The sequence below is a fragment of the Salvia hispanica genome, chromosome 3, assembly GCF_029641045.1.
Source record: "Salvia hispanica isolate PSC_SH4W2 chromosome 3, Shi_PSC_v1, whole genome shotgun sequence".
In the NCBI taxonomy this organism is placed as follows: domain Eukaryota; kingdom Viridiplantae; phylum Streptophyta; class Magnoliopsida; order Lamiales; family Lamiaceae; genus Salvia; species Salvia hispanica.
The window spans coordinates 30,443,152-30,456,800 of record NC_142694.1 but is presented as its reverse complement, the minus strand read 5'-3'; the positions used below and the strand labels follow the sequence as shown (position 1 = coordinate 30,456,800).

Genomic DNA, 13,649 nt, shown 5'->3' with positions numbered 1-13,649 from the left:
CTGTTTTTGTTTCTATTTGTATAATGAATCTCGATAAATCCAGTTAAGAGCATCCACAATGTCGGCTAGCCAATTCGCGTCGCTAGCCGGTCGGCTAGCCGAACCATTGCAAGCGGTCAGCCCCAAATCGGCGAGAAAATCGGCGTGGGCTAGCCGATTGGCTGGCGCTGGCCGCCATTGTGGCGTGCCGATCGGCCAGCGCCCTTTTTCGTTTTTTTATTTATCTTTGAATACCTATACAAACGCGATTTTAATTTCATTTTCATTTGCACCACTTGTTTTAACGAGTTTTCTCTCTATCTAAATTTCTGTACAAGAGCATCATCGAGCGATGGATCACAACAACGAGTCCAGTCCAGCGACGAGTGGATCTCAGACTCCCACGGTACCCGTGGGATCTGGATGGGGCCAGATGGGCAGGCAGATGGGCCCAGGGTTTAACGTCCCTTGGAATCAGTTGATGGGGATGATGGCTGGAGCGCAGGGGAGGGAACCAGGGGGGATGTCGGGCGGCGGGCAGGGGTGGGGAGGTATACCCCAGATACAGCAGCAGATGATGGGGATGATGCCTGTCTGGCAGGGAGTGATGCAGGGGTCGCCGGGGGGGGGGGGGGGGGGGACACGGTCTATCGTCCCTCTCTGTATTTTTTGACGGCTTCGTCTCACACGTCGACCCAAGTGGAGATGCAGTTCATTGGCGATGACCTTTTGTCATTGCATGACATGGGGATCGACACTCCCGTTCCAGCAGGGTAGGCCGCGCCGAAGAAGAAGAAGAAGACGAAGGGGAAGGCCAAGGCGGTCGGCGAGTCGTCGCAGCCCGTTGTTGACGACACCCCAGCCCGGAGGAAGTGGACGGAGGATGAGTACGCCGGGGTGGCCAAGGCGTGGTTGACGGTGTGCGACGATCCGCTGGTTGCCAACGACCAGCGGGTCGCCAACATGTGGGCGAAGATTAGAGCTGCCTAAAGGAGGAACTGTCCACACGGGAAGGACTACAGCGGGGAGGAGTGCCGGAAGGGGTGGGAGCACATCAGGGCCGCGATCGGCCGTTTTTCAGGGTTGTACTCCAACGCCCTCCGTCAGCTCACTAGTGGGCAGAATGAGGATGACGCCCGGAGGATAGCGGAAAGTCAGTTCCCCTTGGCGGGGAAGTATAAGGATTTCAACTTCTGGGAATGTTATGTGTTGCTAAAGGACTCCGAGAAGTTCCGGGCGGGGTGCGACGCTGGGTGGCCGAAGAAGCAGAGGCTGAACTATTCCGGCGACTACAGCGGCAGCAGCGGCGGATCCCACGACCTCCCCCCGGATGCTGAGCAGTTTCCGTCCCCTCCGTCCTTTGCTCGTCGCCCTCGGCCGGTTGGACAAAAGCGGGCGCAACGGGTAGCGAGGGGAGGATCCCTCCTATCGCCCCAGGAGGTCATCTCGGCACCCCCCCACGCGAGTACACCTTATTCTCGCGTCAAAAAACGGAGGAACGGATGTACAAGGTCTTCTAAGAGTGGAAGGCCGCAACTGACCCCACGGAGAAGATGTTTCTCCACTCGATGCTCGAGAACATGCGGGTGGATTTGAATGCCTCGAGGGCACTGGTGGGGGGTTCCGACGTTGGCTCAGATACCCCGGGTGGCGGCGGCGAGGACGGCGGCGGCGGCGACGAGGAGTAGAGAGTGGTGGGGCTCGTGTGTGGAAGCCCATTTTTTAAAAAAAAATCATGTATTTTTTTTTAATCTTTGTACTTTTTTTTAATGAAATGAATAATTTTCCCGTATATGTGTCGTAAATTTAATTCCGTAATTTAATCGTAATTTTAATTCTGTATATGTAGTATTTTTTGAATTATTTTTATTGCGGCTGGCCTATGGCTGGCCTAAATCTGATGTGGCAGGTGGATTTTTAGTGCTGCTGACGTGGCAGGGAGAGACAGTGCTTGACCTATGGCTGGCATAAAGCCAATGTGGATGCTCTAAGAGCATCCACAATAAGAATAGGCCAGCCACTCTCTCTCTTTGCCACGTCATCAGCACTAAAAATCCACCTGCCACATCAGCATTTTACTCAAATAGGCTAGCCTTAGGCCAGCCATAGGTCAGCCGCAATAAAAATAATTCAAAAACAACTCCCTCTGCATTCTAAAACGCCGCCTGAACATGTTGGCAGGAAACCACGGGTTCTCTGAGAAGTAGTCGTCAAATAGCCGCTGATGCGCAGCTACGTGATCCCGATCAATCACTGCTCGGCGGTGGACAACGGGAGGAGGGCGAGGTACCGCCTGCTGTTCGACCCTTCGCATGTACCGCTCTAGCTCGCGGTTCATGTAGGCCTCCATCACCTCGTTCATCTGCCGTTCGTACTCCTCAGTATCCCCACCACTACCACCACTGCTACCACCCGCGTTACTCATCGCTCGATGTTGCTCTTGTACAGAAATTTAGAGAGAGAGAAAACTCGTTAAACAAGTGGTGCAAATGAAAATGAAACTAAAATCGCGTATATATAGGTTTTCAAAAAAATTTATAAAAAAAACGAAAATTGGGCGTTGGCCGATCGCTGGTCAATCGGCACGCCACAATGGCGGCCAGCGCACCCAAATCGGCTAGCCCATGCCGATTTTTTCCCCGATTCGCGGCTGGCCGTTTTCAATAGTTCGGCTAGCGACGCGAATCGACTAGCCGGTGGGCTAGCCATTATTGTGGATGCTCTAAGACTATGTTTTAAGATTTTGAAAGTAAGCTGGGCACTATGTGACTCTTCAAGAGGCCAACAACGTGGACAGAATTTTTTATCTTCCAAGAGTATAGTAAAAGGATTAATTTATTTTTTTCTTTGACAGCCACTGACTGGCTTTAATTAAATCAAAAATATTATTAGTACTATTATCTTGAGTGAAAACAAATTAATACTACAATTATTATCACTTTATCAACCTAGACTATTCTAGATTTTGTCTGCTAGAAAAGGTGTGCGTGTTTCTTTTCCAATATTAAAGTATGCCACGTTTTTTGTCATCCATAATAAAAAATTAATTCAATTGTTAATTACCTCGTAAATAATCTATTGTCACGTTTTTTTTCTTTTTCGTACATCTTTTTGAGATTATTCATTTACTACTGTTTCAAAAGTGGAATGGCTCTCAATTGTGGTTCTATACTAGGAAAGTCAAAAATGGCAAGTTCCTTTTTCAGTCTATCATAATGATAATTGGATTTTAAAACAATTATATTTCATGAATACTCGTATCATCTATGCTCTCACGGGGCAAAAAAAGAAACAAAAAGTATAAAATTGGATTAGTAGAGTTATTGAATTTTTCCTTCAAAAAAAAAGAAGTTATTGAATTGTCAAATATTGAACTTATTAGATAGGAGTATCTAGCTATTATTCACAAGGTTCAAAAATTTGAAGAGATAAAAGGAGTCCATTTTTTCTTTTCTATTTCAAACTAACTACCGTGGAACGTAATAAACAAAAATCCATTTTTTTCTCATAGGGAAAATATAAATGTACATAATATTGCATTAGCTCTGAAATTTTAAACTGGTTTTGTATTGCTAACTCTCCCTATTTTTATGCATTTCGGCATCGAGTTATAACTGAACTGAAGTCAAATCTTAAATTTAAAATATGGATTACATGTACATAACTGGACATAATTTATAAACTTAAGAAAACATTTATCACATAATTATTTCCAAATTAAGCTCAAAATTGTACGAATTTATCATAAAAATTTTATTCATCTATTTTTTAAAGTTATATAAATTTAAAGTATAAGGGTGATTATGTACGTGTACATTCATCTTTATTTTTAAAATATTGCGTCGTACTCGTACATATATTTAGATGGAATCAGTCACACTGTTTCAATGTATATAGACAAATTTGACACTTGACTTATAAGAATCTCTTGGTACTTTAACTTTATTACTTGAGTTAGGCTTCTTTCTCGATAGAGTTGACATGAATCAATCAACCAAAATCTTCAACATAGATTTTATGATGGGTATGAATAAATTATTTATGTTATCTATAATGTACATATTGTTGTGATTATACCATACTGTCATTTAATTTATTTGGTGGATGCAAAATTTGTCTTCCGTACGTGGCAATTTTTGTCAGGTATGTATTAATGAATTTCAGAAAATTAAGAATCAATAAATTGATCATGAACAACCAAATAAATAATGTACTTGAACGTTGGAGTGAGTCAGTGAACAACAATATGCATTCTACAAATTAATTTCAATTGAGTTTAAAAAATTGAAAACAATTTTCTCTTAAAAATTAATATTAGAGCATCCGCAATGGTCGGCTAGCGACCGGCTAGCCGATTCGCCGCGCTAGCCGAACCATTGCAATCGGCGAGGACGAAATCGGCGAGCGGATCGGCGTGGGCTGGCCGATCGCTCGTCGCTGGCCGAAGCGCTGGCCGATCGGCTAGCCGCCATTGTGGCGGCCCGATCGGCCAGCGCTATTTTTTAATTTTTTTTAATTCTTTTTTAATTATTTTTTTAATTCTTTTTTAATTCTTTTTTTAATTCTTTTTTTTAATTTTTTTTTATTCTTTTTTTAATTTTTGAAAAATTATATAAACGCGATTTTCTCTATCTCTAAATTTCTGTACAAGAGCAACATCTAGCGATGGACAACAACAACTAGCCCAATACAAAATTAAGACCTAAAACAAAAACATGTCATACCGTCGGGTGGACAACAACAGCGAGACCCCCGTTCGGCTAGCGGCAAACTATAACGGATTCAAGGCATACTAACATTTTTTTATGTATTTTTTTAATAAATTAGTGAGGAGTAGAGTGGGGCGGTGGCTCGTGTGTGGAACCCTGGATTTTTTTTTATTATGCAATTTTTTTTATTTTTAGTTAATGTACTTTTTTTAAAAAATAAAATTAATGAATTTTCCCGTATATGTCTCGTAAATTTAATTCGGTAATTTAATCGTAATTTTAATTCCGTAAATGTAGTATATTTTGAATTATTTTTATTACGGCTGGCCTATGGCTAGCCTATGGCTAGCCTAAATCTGATGTGGCAGGTGGATTTTTTAGTGTTGCTGACGTGGCAGGGGAGAAAATGGCTAGTCTATTACTGGCCTATGGCTGACCTAAGCACCATTGCGGATGCTCTTATAGCTAGATTTTGCGTTACATGTATTGCCTACCACCCACGATATATTTATGTAGTAGAATTTAATTTGGAACTTTCTTTATTCTGTTTATACTAATATTATTTTATTTCATTATTTCTTGACCAATCTATGATAGCAAAAATTTCATTGATTTGTTTACGGCAGCACGCGACCGGTTGGGATTTTTATTTTTCTAATTCTTCTTAAATTTTATTTCAAGGAATCCAATTTGAATTAATAGGTCACATAAACTATTGAAAAAAGCAAAAAAGACAGTAAATCAATTTTAATTATGTATCCATGAAATTGGACCGGGATTAAAAACCCAAAGCATGGTTCTATTTAATTAGACTTAGAAATATTTTTTTATTATATTAGATTTAGGTAGTTTGAACGTTGTTTAACCTAATCATTATGAGCAAAACTGAATTTATTTTATTTTATAAGTCCAAAAACATAACTTTATCACCATGATATTAACATGATACAAAACTAAATTTCTAAAACAATATTTTTATCATCATGATACAAAAGTGAATTTGTTTTACTCCATTTTAGAAGCAAAATATTTTAACTTTAGCAAACTGTTGAGGGAAAAAAAGAGAGAGAGAACCGTCCCTAAATTTCTACTTTTATTATAAGTCATGTCTTTTGTCTTTTATTAAAATCCAAAATGTTGCTCCTATCTTATTTATTTACGAGAATTAATAACTTAACTTTTTAATTACAATCATAGTCATAATTCCTGCACATATACATATATTCTCCTAATTCTTTCACTAGCAATAGCTTGAATATCCTATCCAATAATCTCACATACAAAAAGGTTAAATAACTAAATATAAATTCTACAAAACATTATTTTATTTTGACTAAAAATAGTGTGATCCGATCCTTAATTTTTTTTTTTTAAAATACGAAAAAAACTCTATTGACTTTTCTCATCATATACCAGCTATTTTCCTCAGTTTGTTTCCTATAAATTCTCATCTTCTTCCTCCATAATCGCACTCAACTACTTATCTTTCTCTCTCTCTCTTCACTCATTCCTTTTTTTGGTAAACATGAAGCTCTCTCTCTGCCTCTATCTTTCTCTTTCAGCTCTGATTTTACTCAACCATGGCGTCGACTCTTTGCATAAAATCTACCCCGAGTTTCAGTGCCTCGCTGCCACTGATGTGCAGCCTCTTTACCGAACCGGCTACCATTTCCAACCCGCTAAAAATTGGATGAATGGTACGTCCAATTTCTCCCCCTCGTTTTAAACGTCACCAAAAATGTCGTTTTGTACATGAGTGAGACAAATTATAGTACTAAAGAGCTAAGAAATTTGACCAGATTTCGTGATTTAAATGACTGTTCTCATGTGATTATAATAATGGAATATGTAGTACATACATAATTGTCTTAGTAATTTTTTTATTTTTTTATGGATTCATTTTCTTGCATTTGCATGTGTGTTTTGTACGTGAAAACGTGACTAGATTCGATAATTGGATCAGATTTTTTCTGAGGATACAACAAATCTAGTGTTTTTGTTTGAATAAAAGTAGTGTAGTATTTTCAATTTTGTTATGCGATATGTTGCATATACTGACATTTATTTCACTGTGATTTGATTTTGTGTTTGCTGGGAATTTTTGTCTTGTTTGGTGGAAGTCAAACATTTCAATTTTACTCAATTTCTTGGAATTTTCGCATATTAATGTCTGGATAGTTTTGATTGACTAGAACTATTAGTATATCTTAATTAATCTGTCCAATGAGTTATTGTAACTTGTCACATTTTTATTTATGTGCATGCGTGCAAGTATAATAGTATATATGACATCTACCAATAAACAATTTTTATAAGCACCAAATTCAAAAGAGACTGAATTTATACAAAAGATGGCATGGGCAAGAAAAAGGTTAAACTACTAGTACAAAATATAAGGTGACTAGTGCTAAAAAAATCTATATGATGCACTTTGAAAGTACTCGAAAAACTTAACGATGAGCCTAATAGAGCACTATTGTGCTCGGAAGGTGCTTGGTATTTTTTGTTTATTGACAACTGTCAGGCTTATACTTACTATTTTTTGTGCTAGGTAAACAAAGTTTTTCACGTGACTGATAATTATTTTCTAGCTGTATATTTTAACTGCTCATAAATTAACGCAATTAGTAGGCCCTTTAAACAAAGTAGTAGCTCCTAACACAGTTATTACTTATTAGTGTATTGCAATATCATTATAAATTAACACACTCTAAAACTATATACTCCCTCCGTCCCAGATAATTTGTCCCAGTTTTCTATTTCGGTTCGTCCCATAAAATTTGTCCCACTTCACTTTTACCATTTTTGGTAATGGACCACATATTCCATTAACTCATTCCTACTCACATTTTATTATAAACTAATATATAAAGGTAGGACCCACATTTCACTAACTTTTTCAACCCACTTTTCATTACAATTCTTAAAACCTGTGCCCGGTCAAAGTGACCCGAATTATCCGGGACGGAGGGAGTATTCCACAACCAGAGGGTCCCACCAAACTCAAGTAGATGCCAGCTAATTTTGAAGTTAAGTATGATTAAGGTTCTGAAAATTCTGTAAATTTGCATGCATGCAAGTATTATATTTATAGTACTACTACTATATGAAATGTTTCAAGTATTTCTTCTGTGGTCCCTATACAATTTGAATCATACTTTCTGGCCATTTCAGAAGCACATAATGCAAATGAAATTTATTACAGTAGTTATGTCTATGGCTGAATCATGCATTATTTTCAGACTGTATATACATCAACTTCAAAAAACACACACATAACTTACTCTATTGATTGTGTGAATTTACTCCACTATAATTAAGTAATCTGCTTTAAATTTGATGAATCCCAACACTCTAAATTCTTGGCCCACTGTAGTATGTGATTCTAATGGATTTACCTCTTTTCATGTACCTCGATGGCGATTTAAACGGTGCACAAATACCAGATCCGAATGGTGAGTTCTTTCTCCTTCTCCGTCTACGTCTCTTGGTCTGTTGTTTTTGTGTGACATGTGGCTAAAAAACTCGGTCTGGTCTTGAACAGGGCCGATGTATTACAAAGGATACTATCACCTCTTCTATCAGTACAATCCGAACGGTTCTGTATGGGGAAACATAGTGTGGGCTCATTCCGTCTCACAAGACTTGATCAACTGGAAAAAATTAGACGCAGCAATCTACCCATCACGGCCGTTTGATAAATTTGGGTGCTGGTCGGGTTCAGCAACGGTTCTTCCTGGTGGTAAGCCCATCATCCTATACACAGGCATCACAGACGAGCACAACACACAAGTCCAAAACTATGCTATCCCGGCCAACCTATCAGATCCATTACTTACTGAGTGGATCAAGCCCAACAACAACCCCTTGATCGTCCCAGATAGGTGGATCAACAAGACTGCGTTCCGTGACCCAACAACAGCATGGTTGGGGAGAGACGGTCTCTGGAGAATAACCATAAGCGGTGTTGTTAGGCAAATGGGGATCGCTCATTTATACAAGAGTCGGGATTTCACGCACTGGATTAAAGCCAAGCATCCGTTGCACGCTGTGGCTGGGACTGGGAATTGGGAATGTCCCGAGTTCTTTCCTGTTTCAGAGACTGGAAGCAATGGACTCGACACTTCTGTTTTGGGGCCAAGAGTTAAGCATGTGTTGAAAATCAGCCTTGACGATACTAGATATGAGTACTACACAATAGGGACATATTACACCATAACTGATAGGTACATACCTGATGAAGGCATGATTGATAACCGGAATGGATTGAGGTATGATTATGGCAACTTCTATGCCTCCAAATCCTTCTTTGACCCTTCTACGAATAGAAGGATTGTGTGGGGTTGGGCGAACGAGTCAGATTCGGTTAACGATGATGTTAACAAGGGCTGGTCAGGAATCCAGGTAATAAATGTTGATAAAAATTAGCTTAAATTAAATATATATACATATAAATATACTAGTTTCACTCACATGATGTTCATATTGCAGTTGATCCCGCGTACAATATCTCTTGATCCCAACGGCAAGCAATTGCTATTGTGGCCTATTAAAGAAATAGAAACACTAAGGGCAAACATGGTTGAATTGAACAACAAGAAGCTTGTAAAGGGTGAGATGGTTGAAATCAAAGGAATAACAGTTGCACAGGTATTGTTTTCTCTCCAAATAATGCAACCACTATTGCTTTGATGCTTTATACTATATGGGAAGTTCGTGTATACATGACTGCTTTCATGTTAGATACCTACTACATATGAATTGATATGGAATGTAAACATGACAGGCCGACATAGAAGTGACCTTCTCCTTTGATAGCTTGGACAAAGCTGAACCATTTGATCCTAGTTGGGATAGATATGATGCGCAAAAACTTTGCAAGCAAAAGGGTTCAACTGTTCAAGGTGGATTAGGGCCGTTTGGGTTATTAACATTGGCTTCAAAAAACCTTGAAGAATACACCCCGGTTTTCTTCAGAGTTTTTAAGGCCCTAGACAAGCATATAGTCCTTATGTGTTCTGACGCAACAAGGTTAGTTTACATATATTACAAAGGCATAGATTGATAAATATGTGACGCATTTGAATTAATCTTACAGGTCCTCTTTAAATAACGAAGAAGGCGCATACAAGCCATCATTTGCAGGATTTGTAAACGTAGATCTGACTCAAAAGAAACTCTCTCTCAGAAGTCTGGTATGTTTTTTATCTTAGCTTCTGATGAAGATTTTATATTCCAAAATAAGAAATATGCATTGATCATAATTATCATTTGCAGATTGATCATTCTGTTGTAGAGAGTTTCGGTGTTCAAGGCAAGACTTGCATTACATCGAGGGTTTATCCCGCGCTAGCATTAGGCGATGAAGCACATTTATTTGCATTCAACAACGGCACTCAATCCATCAAAATTGACAATTTAAAAGGTTGGACCATGAATAAACCAGAACATATGAACCAATAGTTAATGAGACAATGTATCATTAAGAGTAGTAAGTGAGCATAGTTTCGCATATGTTGCTGCTATCTTTATACGCAAGTTCTCGAATTGCGGATGTAACTTTCAAAGCCTATCATTTTCATTGGAACCATGACTACTTAATACATATGACATGTATTATGTATAATTTTCTGTATTGTCTATGTTCAAAAGATAGATAGGAGAATGCTTAACAAATGAACCTTCTTAAACAATGCAACATTGTAGAAGTATTGTGCCTTTAGGGATACCAATCAATGGTGTACACAATATCAAACACAACTATCTCATTACAACCACATACCTAATGCCATATATATAAGGAACACGGGTTAGTTCTAGGATAATCTAGTTCATTTCACAAATTTGCAACTTGTTTAGTGTTAAAGGCTCTTAATTGGTCCAGAAAGTTCTCCAAAATTTAATTCCTGTTGAATGCTCTCCAACATCGGTAGGACCCTTTTTCAACAAAACTATGTTTTTATTGAGTTTACGTAGAGGAGATAATTGGTTAATTCTTACAAATAAATCAAACATCACTTAGTGAAAGTACTTACTACATGCAAATTGAAAACATTATCACACTATGAATAACTCATTTCGGAATAACCATCAACTGAGTAACCCTCAAAGCAAACTACGCAAAGATGGCCATGTTTCATACTTCCGAGATATCAAAACAGTTGCATAAAGGAGAAGAAACAAAGCACGAAGGATAAAGGAAAGGATAGCTTTTAGCATACCAGACAATAGCAAAACATTCACCAATAATCACTGCAAGAACAAGCTCCGTCCTTGAAATGGTGGAAGCGATTTGCATCACGAACAACAAGTAACCTTTTCATGATCAGAGACACAAATTTGATGAACGTGTGACAGTCACCACAAACTCTAAGATTTTTCGTAATTCTAATGGGAGTTCCCTCAGGTGTGGCAATTAGTCCAAACGCAATTGCCAGCTTCTCGCTGTGTGTATGCAAGATATCCAACTTCAGTTCATCATCAATGTCATGTAGCACGAAATTCGTATCTGGAACATAGCCAGCCAGCTCCAGTTTCTCACGCAATTGCTTTAGTTGCTCGTATATCTCTCTCGACTGAACATGTGTATGGTCTCCAACGCCAAACTTATGAATCTTGTTTTCCACTTCAATCCAAGTCCAACCCGGAATTTTCTTTATACTTTGACGAGTCATTAGTTCCCTAACCTTGGCCACTTCTTTCCATCGACCAGCTTTGGCATAAATATTGGAAAGTAGTATATAATGCCCTGCATTCTGGGGTTGTAATTCGAGGAGGGACATTGCAGCCTTCTCCGCCAGTTCTACATCACCATGTATCCTACAAGCACCAATCAACGCAGCCCAGAGCCCCGCATCTTTTTCAATATTCATATCTTCAATCAAACTTAAGGCTCGTTCAAGTTTTCCAGAACGACCAAATAGATCAACAACGCAAGTGAAATGCTTCACATCCGGCCTCACTCCATACTTCTCTTGCATTAGCGAGAAAATCTCTAGACCCTCGTCAACCAAACCAGAGTGACTACAAGCGTGCAAGAGGGAAACGAACGTGATGTTATTAGGCAACACTCCATTTCCCAACATCATGCCAAACAAATCAAGAGCTTCCCGGCCTTCCCCATGGTAGCCATACGCCGCAATCATCATGCTCCACGACACAACGTTCCTCTCCCTCATCCCGTCGAACTTCTCCCTCGCCAACTCCAAGCTCCCACATTTCGCATACATAGCAATCAAAGCAGTACCAAGAATCACATCCAACAAAAACCCCATCACCTTCACGTAATCATCCACAACCCCCGCCTTATGCATCGACCCCACCTTTGCAGAAGCATTGACAACATTAACCATCACAATCTTATCCGGCACAATTCCACCCTCTCGCATCCGATCAAACAACTCCAACCCCTCCTCCGGATTCCCACATTCAGTATAAGCCCCAATCATCACAGTCCAACTAACAAGGTCTCTCTCAGGCATTTCATCGAACACCCTCCCCGCATCCCCAATCACCTTGCACTTCGCATACATATCCACGAGCGCCGCAGCAACAAAAGTATAACAACAAAATCCACACTTGTAGACAAAACAATGCAACAATCTCCCCATTCCCAAATCCATAAAATTCCTACAAATCTTTATAACCACAGGCAAAGTGTAATCATCAGGCAAATCACCAGACCTCACATAATCCCTAAAAACTCTGCAACAGCTGAAAAAATCACCAGCTCTGGCAAACCCACCAATCATAACACTCCAAAAGTAAGAATTTTTCACATTAACATCACAAAACAATGCATACGCACTCTCCAAATCTTTGTGGAGTGTGTATGCGTGAAGAATTTTGTTAGCGGTGGAAAGCTCTGAGATTAAACCGTTGACAATCAGCTCGCAGTGAAGTTTTCTCAATTGGGAGATATTTTTGCTTTTAGGGAGTGAGGAAAGGTTGAATTTTTTTGAAAATTCAGATGCTGGAGCTTGAATTTGTGAGTGGGCTGCGGATTCGAGCACGGAGAGGAATCGGCGGCGGCCATGATTTGAAGGTAAGAGGATTTGTAACGTGAATTTGAGCATTGTTTATTGTGGCGGGAATGACAAATTCTGTCGTCGGAAACTAATTGAATGCGAAATTCGATTTAAGTTTTTGAAAAGAAGATTTTCGATATTAAAATTATTAAACAGAACAGTGAAATATTACGACCAATCAAGCATTTTCCATTTGATACGGGCAAACATAATCATAATTATATTGATAAAAACAAGCATGGGTTAGTTGTTAAATCATTACTCAATTTTAACTAAATTTTTATTGTCTTCACATTTTGATAAAATTTATGGATAGTAACTGTGAAATTAAATTTGGTACTTATGATATTAATTAAGGAATTAAGCCGTTAATATAATTTTAATATGTGGGGCACCATGAAAATCTTAATTTGTTTTGCAAACATTCTTGTTATTTAAATCCAGAAATGCAACACAAATCTTGGCTATAGGATTAAGTATTCTAATGATCAATAATTAATCAAAAATACGGAGGGTCATTACTAAGCAATTTTAGGTATTCTGATTTGATGTCGTGTTAAGATCATTTTAAGTCATCCCTTGTTAGGAGAAAGAATTGACCTAAAAATGTCCTATATATGATTTTGTTATGCGATCATGTATTTCCTAAATCTAGTTTTGCATAGATCAAAGCTCCTTCACCCATAACACATTATTTACAACAAATCTAAACATAGCTCACCATACTACTCTCTCTATGCAAATATAGATATCACGTTTTCCTATTTAGTCTGTTTTATTAAAAATATTATACTATTAGAATACTATATTTTCTTTTTCCATTAAAAAAATACTTTACCCACATTTTTCCTATTTTTTTGGAAAATATTTCTCAAATATTACTATAAAATTATATTTTCTTTTTCCATTCAACAAACAACAATATACTCTATCA

The 13,649-nt window shown here is 38.6% G+C and overlaps 1 protein-coding gene and 1 pseudogene across 3 annotated transcripts; one reads left to right on the top strand and one right to left on the bottom strand.

Moving 5' to 3' along the window:
• The first annotated feature begins 6,164 nt into the window (after positions 1 to 6,164).
• On the top strand, positions 6,165 to 10,314 carry LOC125215274 (beta-fructofuranosidase, insoluble isoenzyme 1-like). 2 transcript variants are annotated; one of them, XM_048116646.2, is made up of 7 exons: positions 6,165 to 6,385; positions 8,135 to 8,143; positions 8,233 to 9,092; positions 9,180 to 9,338; positions 9,475 to 9,719; positions 9,787 to 9,883; positions 9,966 to 10,314. In XM_048116646.2, the coding sequence occupies exons 1-7, from the start codon at positions 6,214 to 6,216 to the stop codon at positions 10,149 to 10,151; spliced, it is 1,728 nt and encodes a 575-aa protein (XP_047972603.1). In that variant the 5' UTR covers positions 6,165 to 6,213; the 3' UTR covers positions 10,152 to 10,314. The 2 variants fall into 2 exon arrangements, with proteins under 2 accessions (XP_047972603.1, XP_088923953.1); XM_089067827.1 differs by lacking the exon at positions 6,165 to 6,385 and having other exon boundaries at positions 7,686 to 8,143.
• On the bottom strand, positions 8,377 to 12,826 carry LOC125215273 (pentatricopeptide repeat-containing protein At2g01510, mitochondrial pseudogene; annotated as a pseudogene). The gene is made up of 4 exons (XR_016136785.1): positions 10,910 to 12,826; positions 9,162 to 9,234; positions 8,923 to 9,076; positions 8,377 to 8,814 (listed from the first exon to the last, which is right to left on the bottom strand). The product of XR_016136785.1 is annotated as a pentatricopeptide repeat-containing protein At2g01510, mitochondrial pseudogene (transcript).
• Between the last annotated feature and the right edge of the window lie 823 nt (positions 12,827 to 13,649).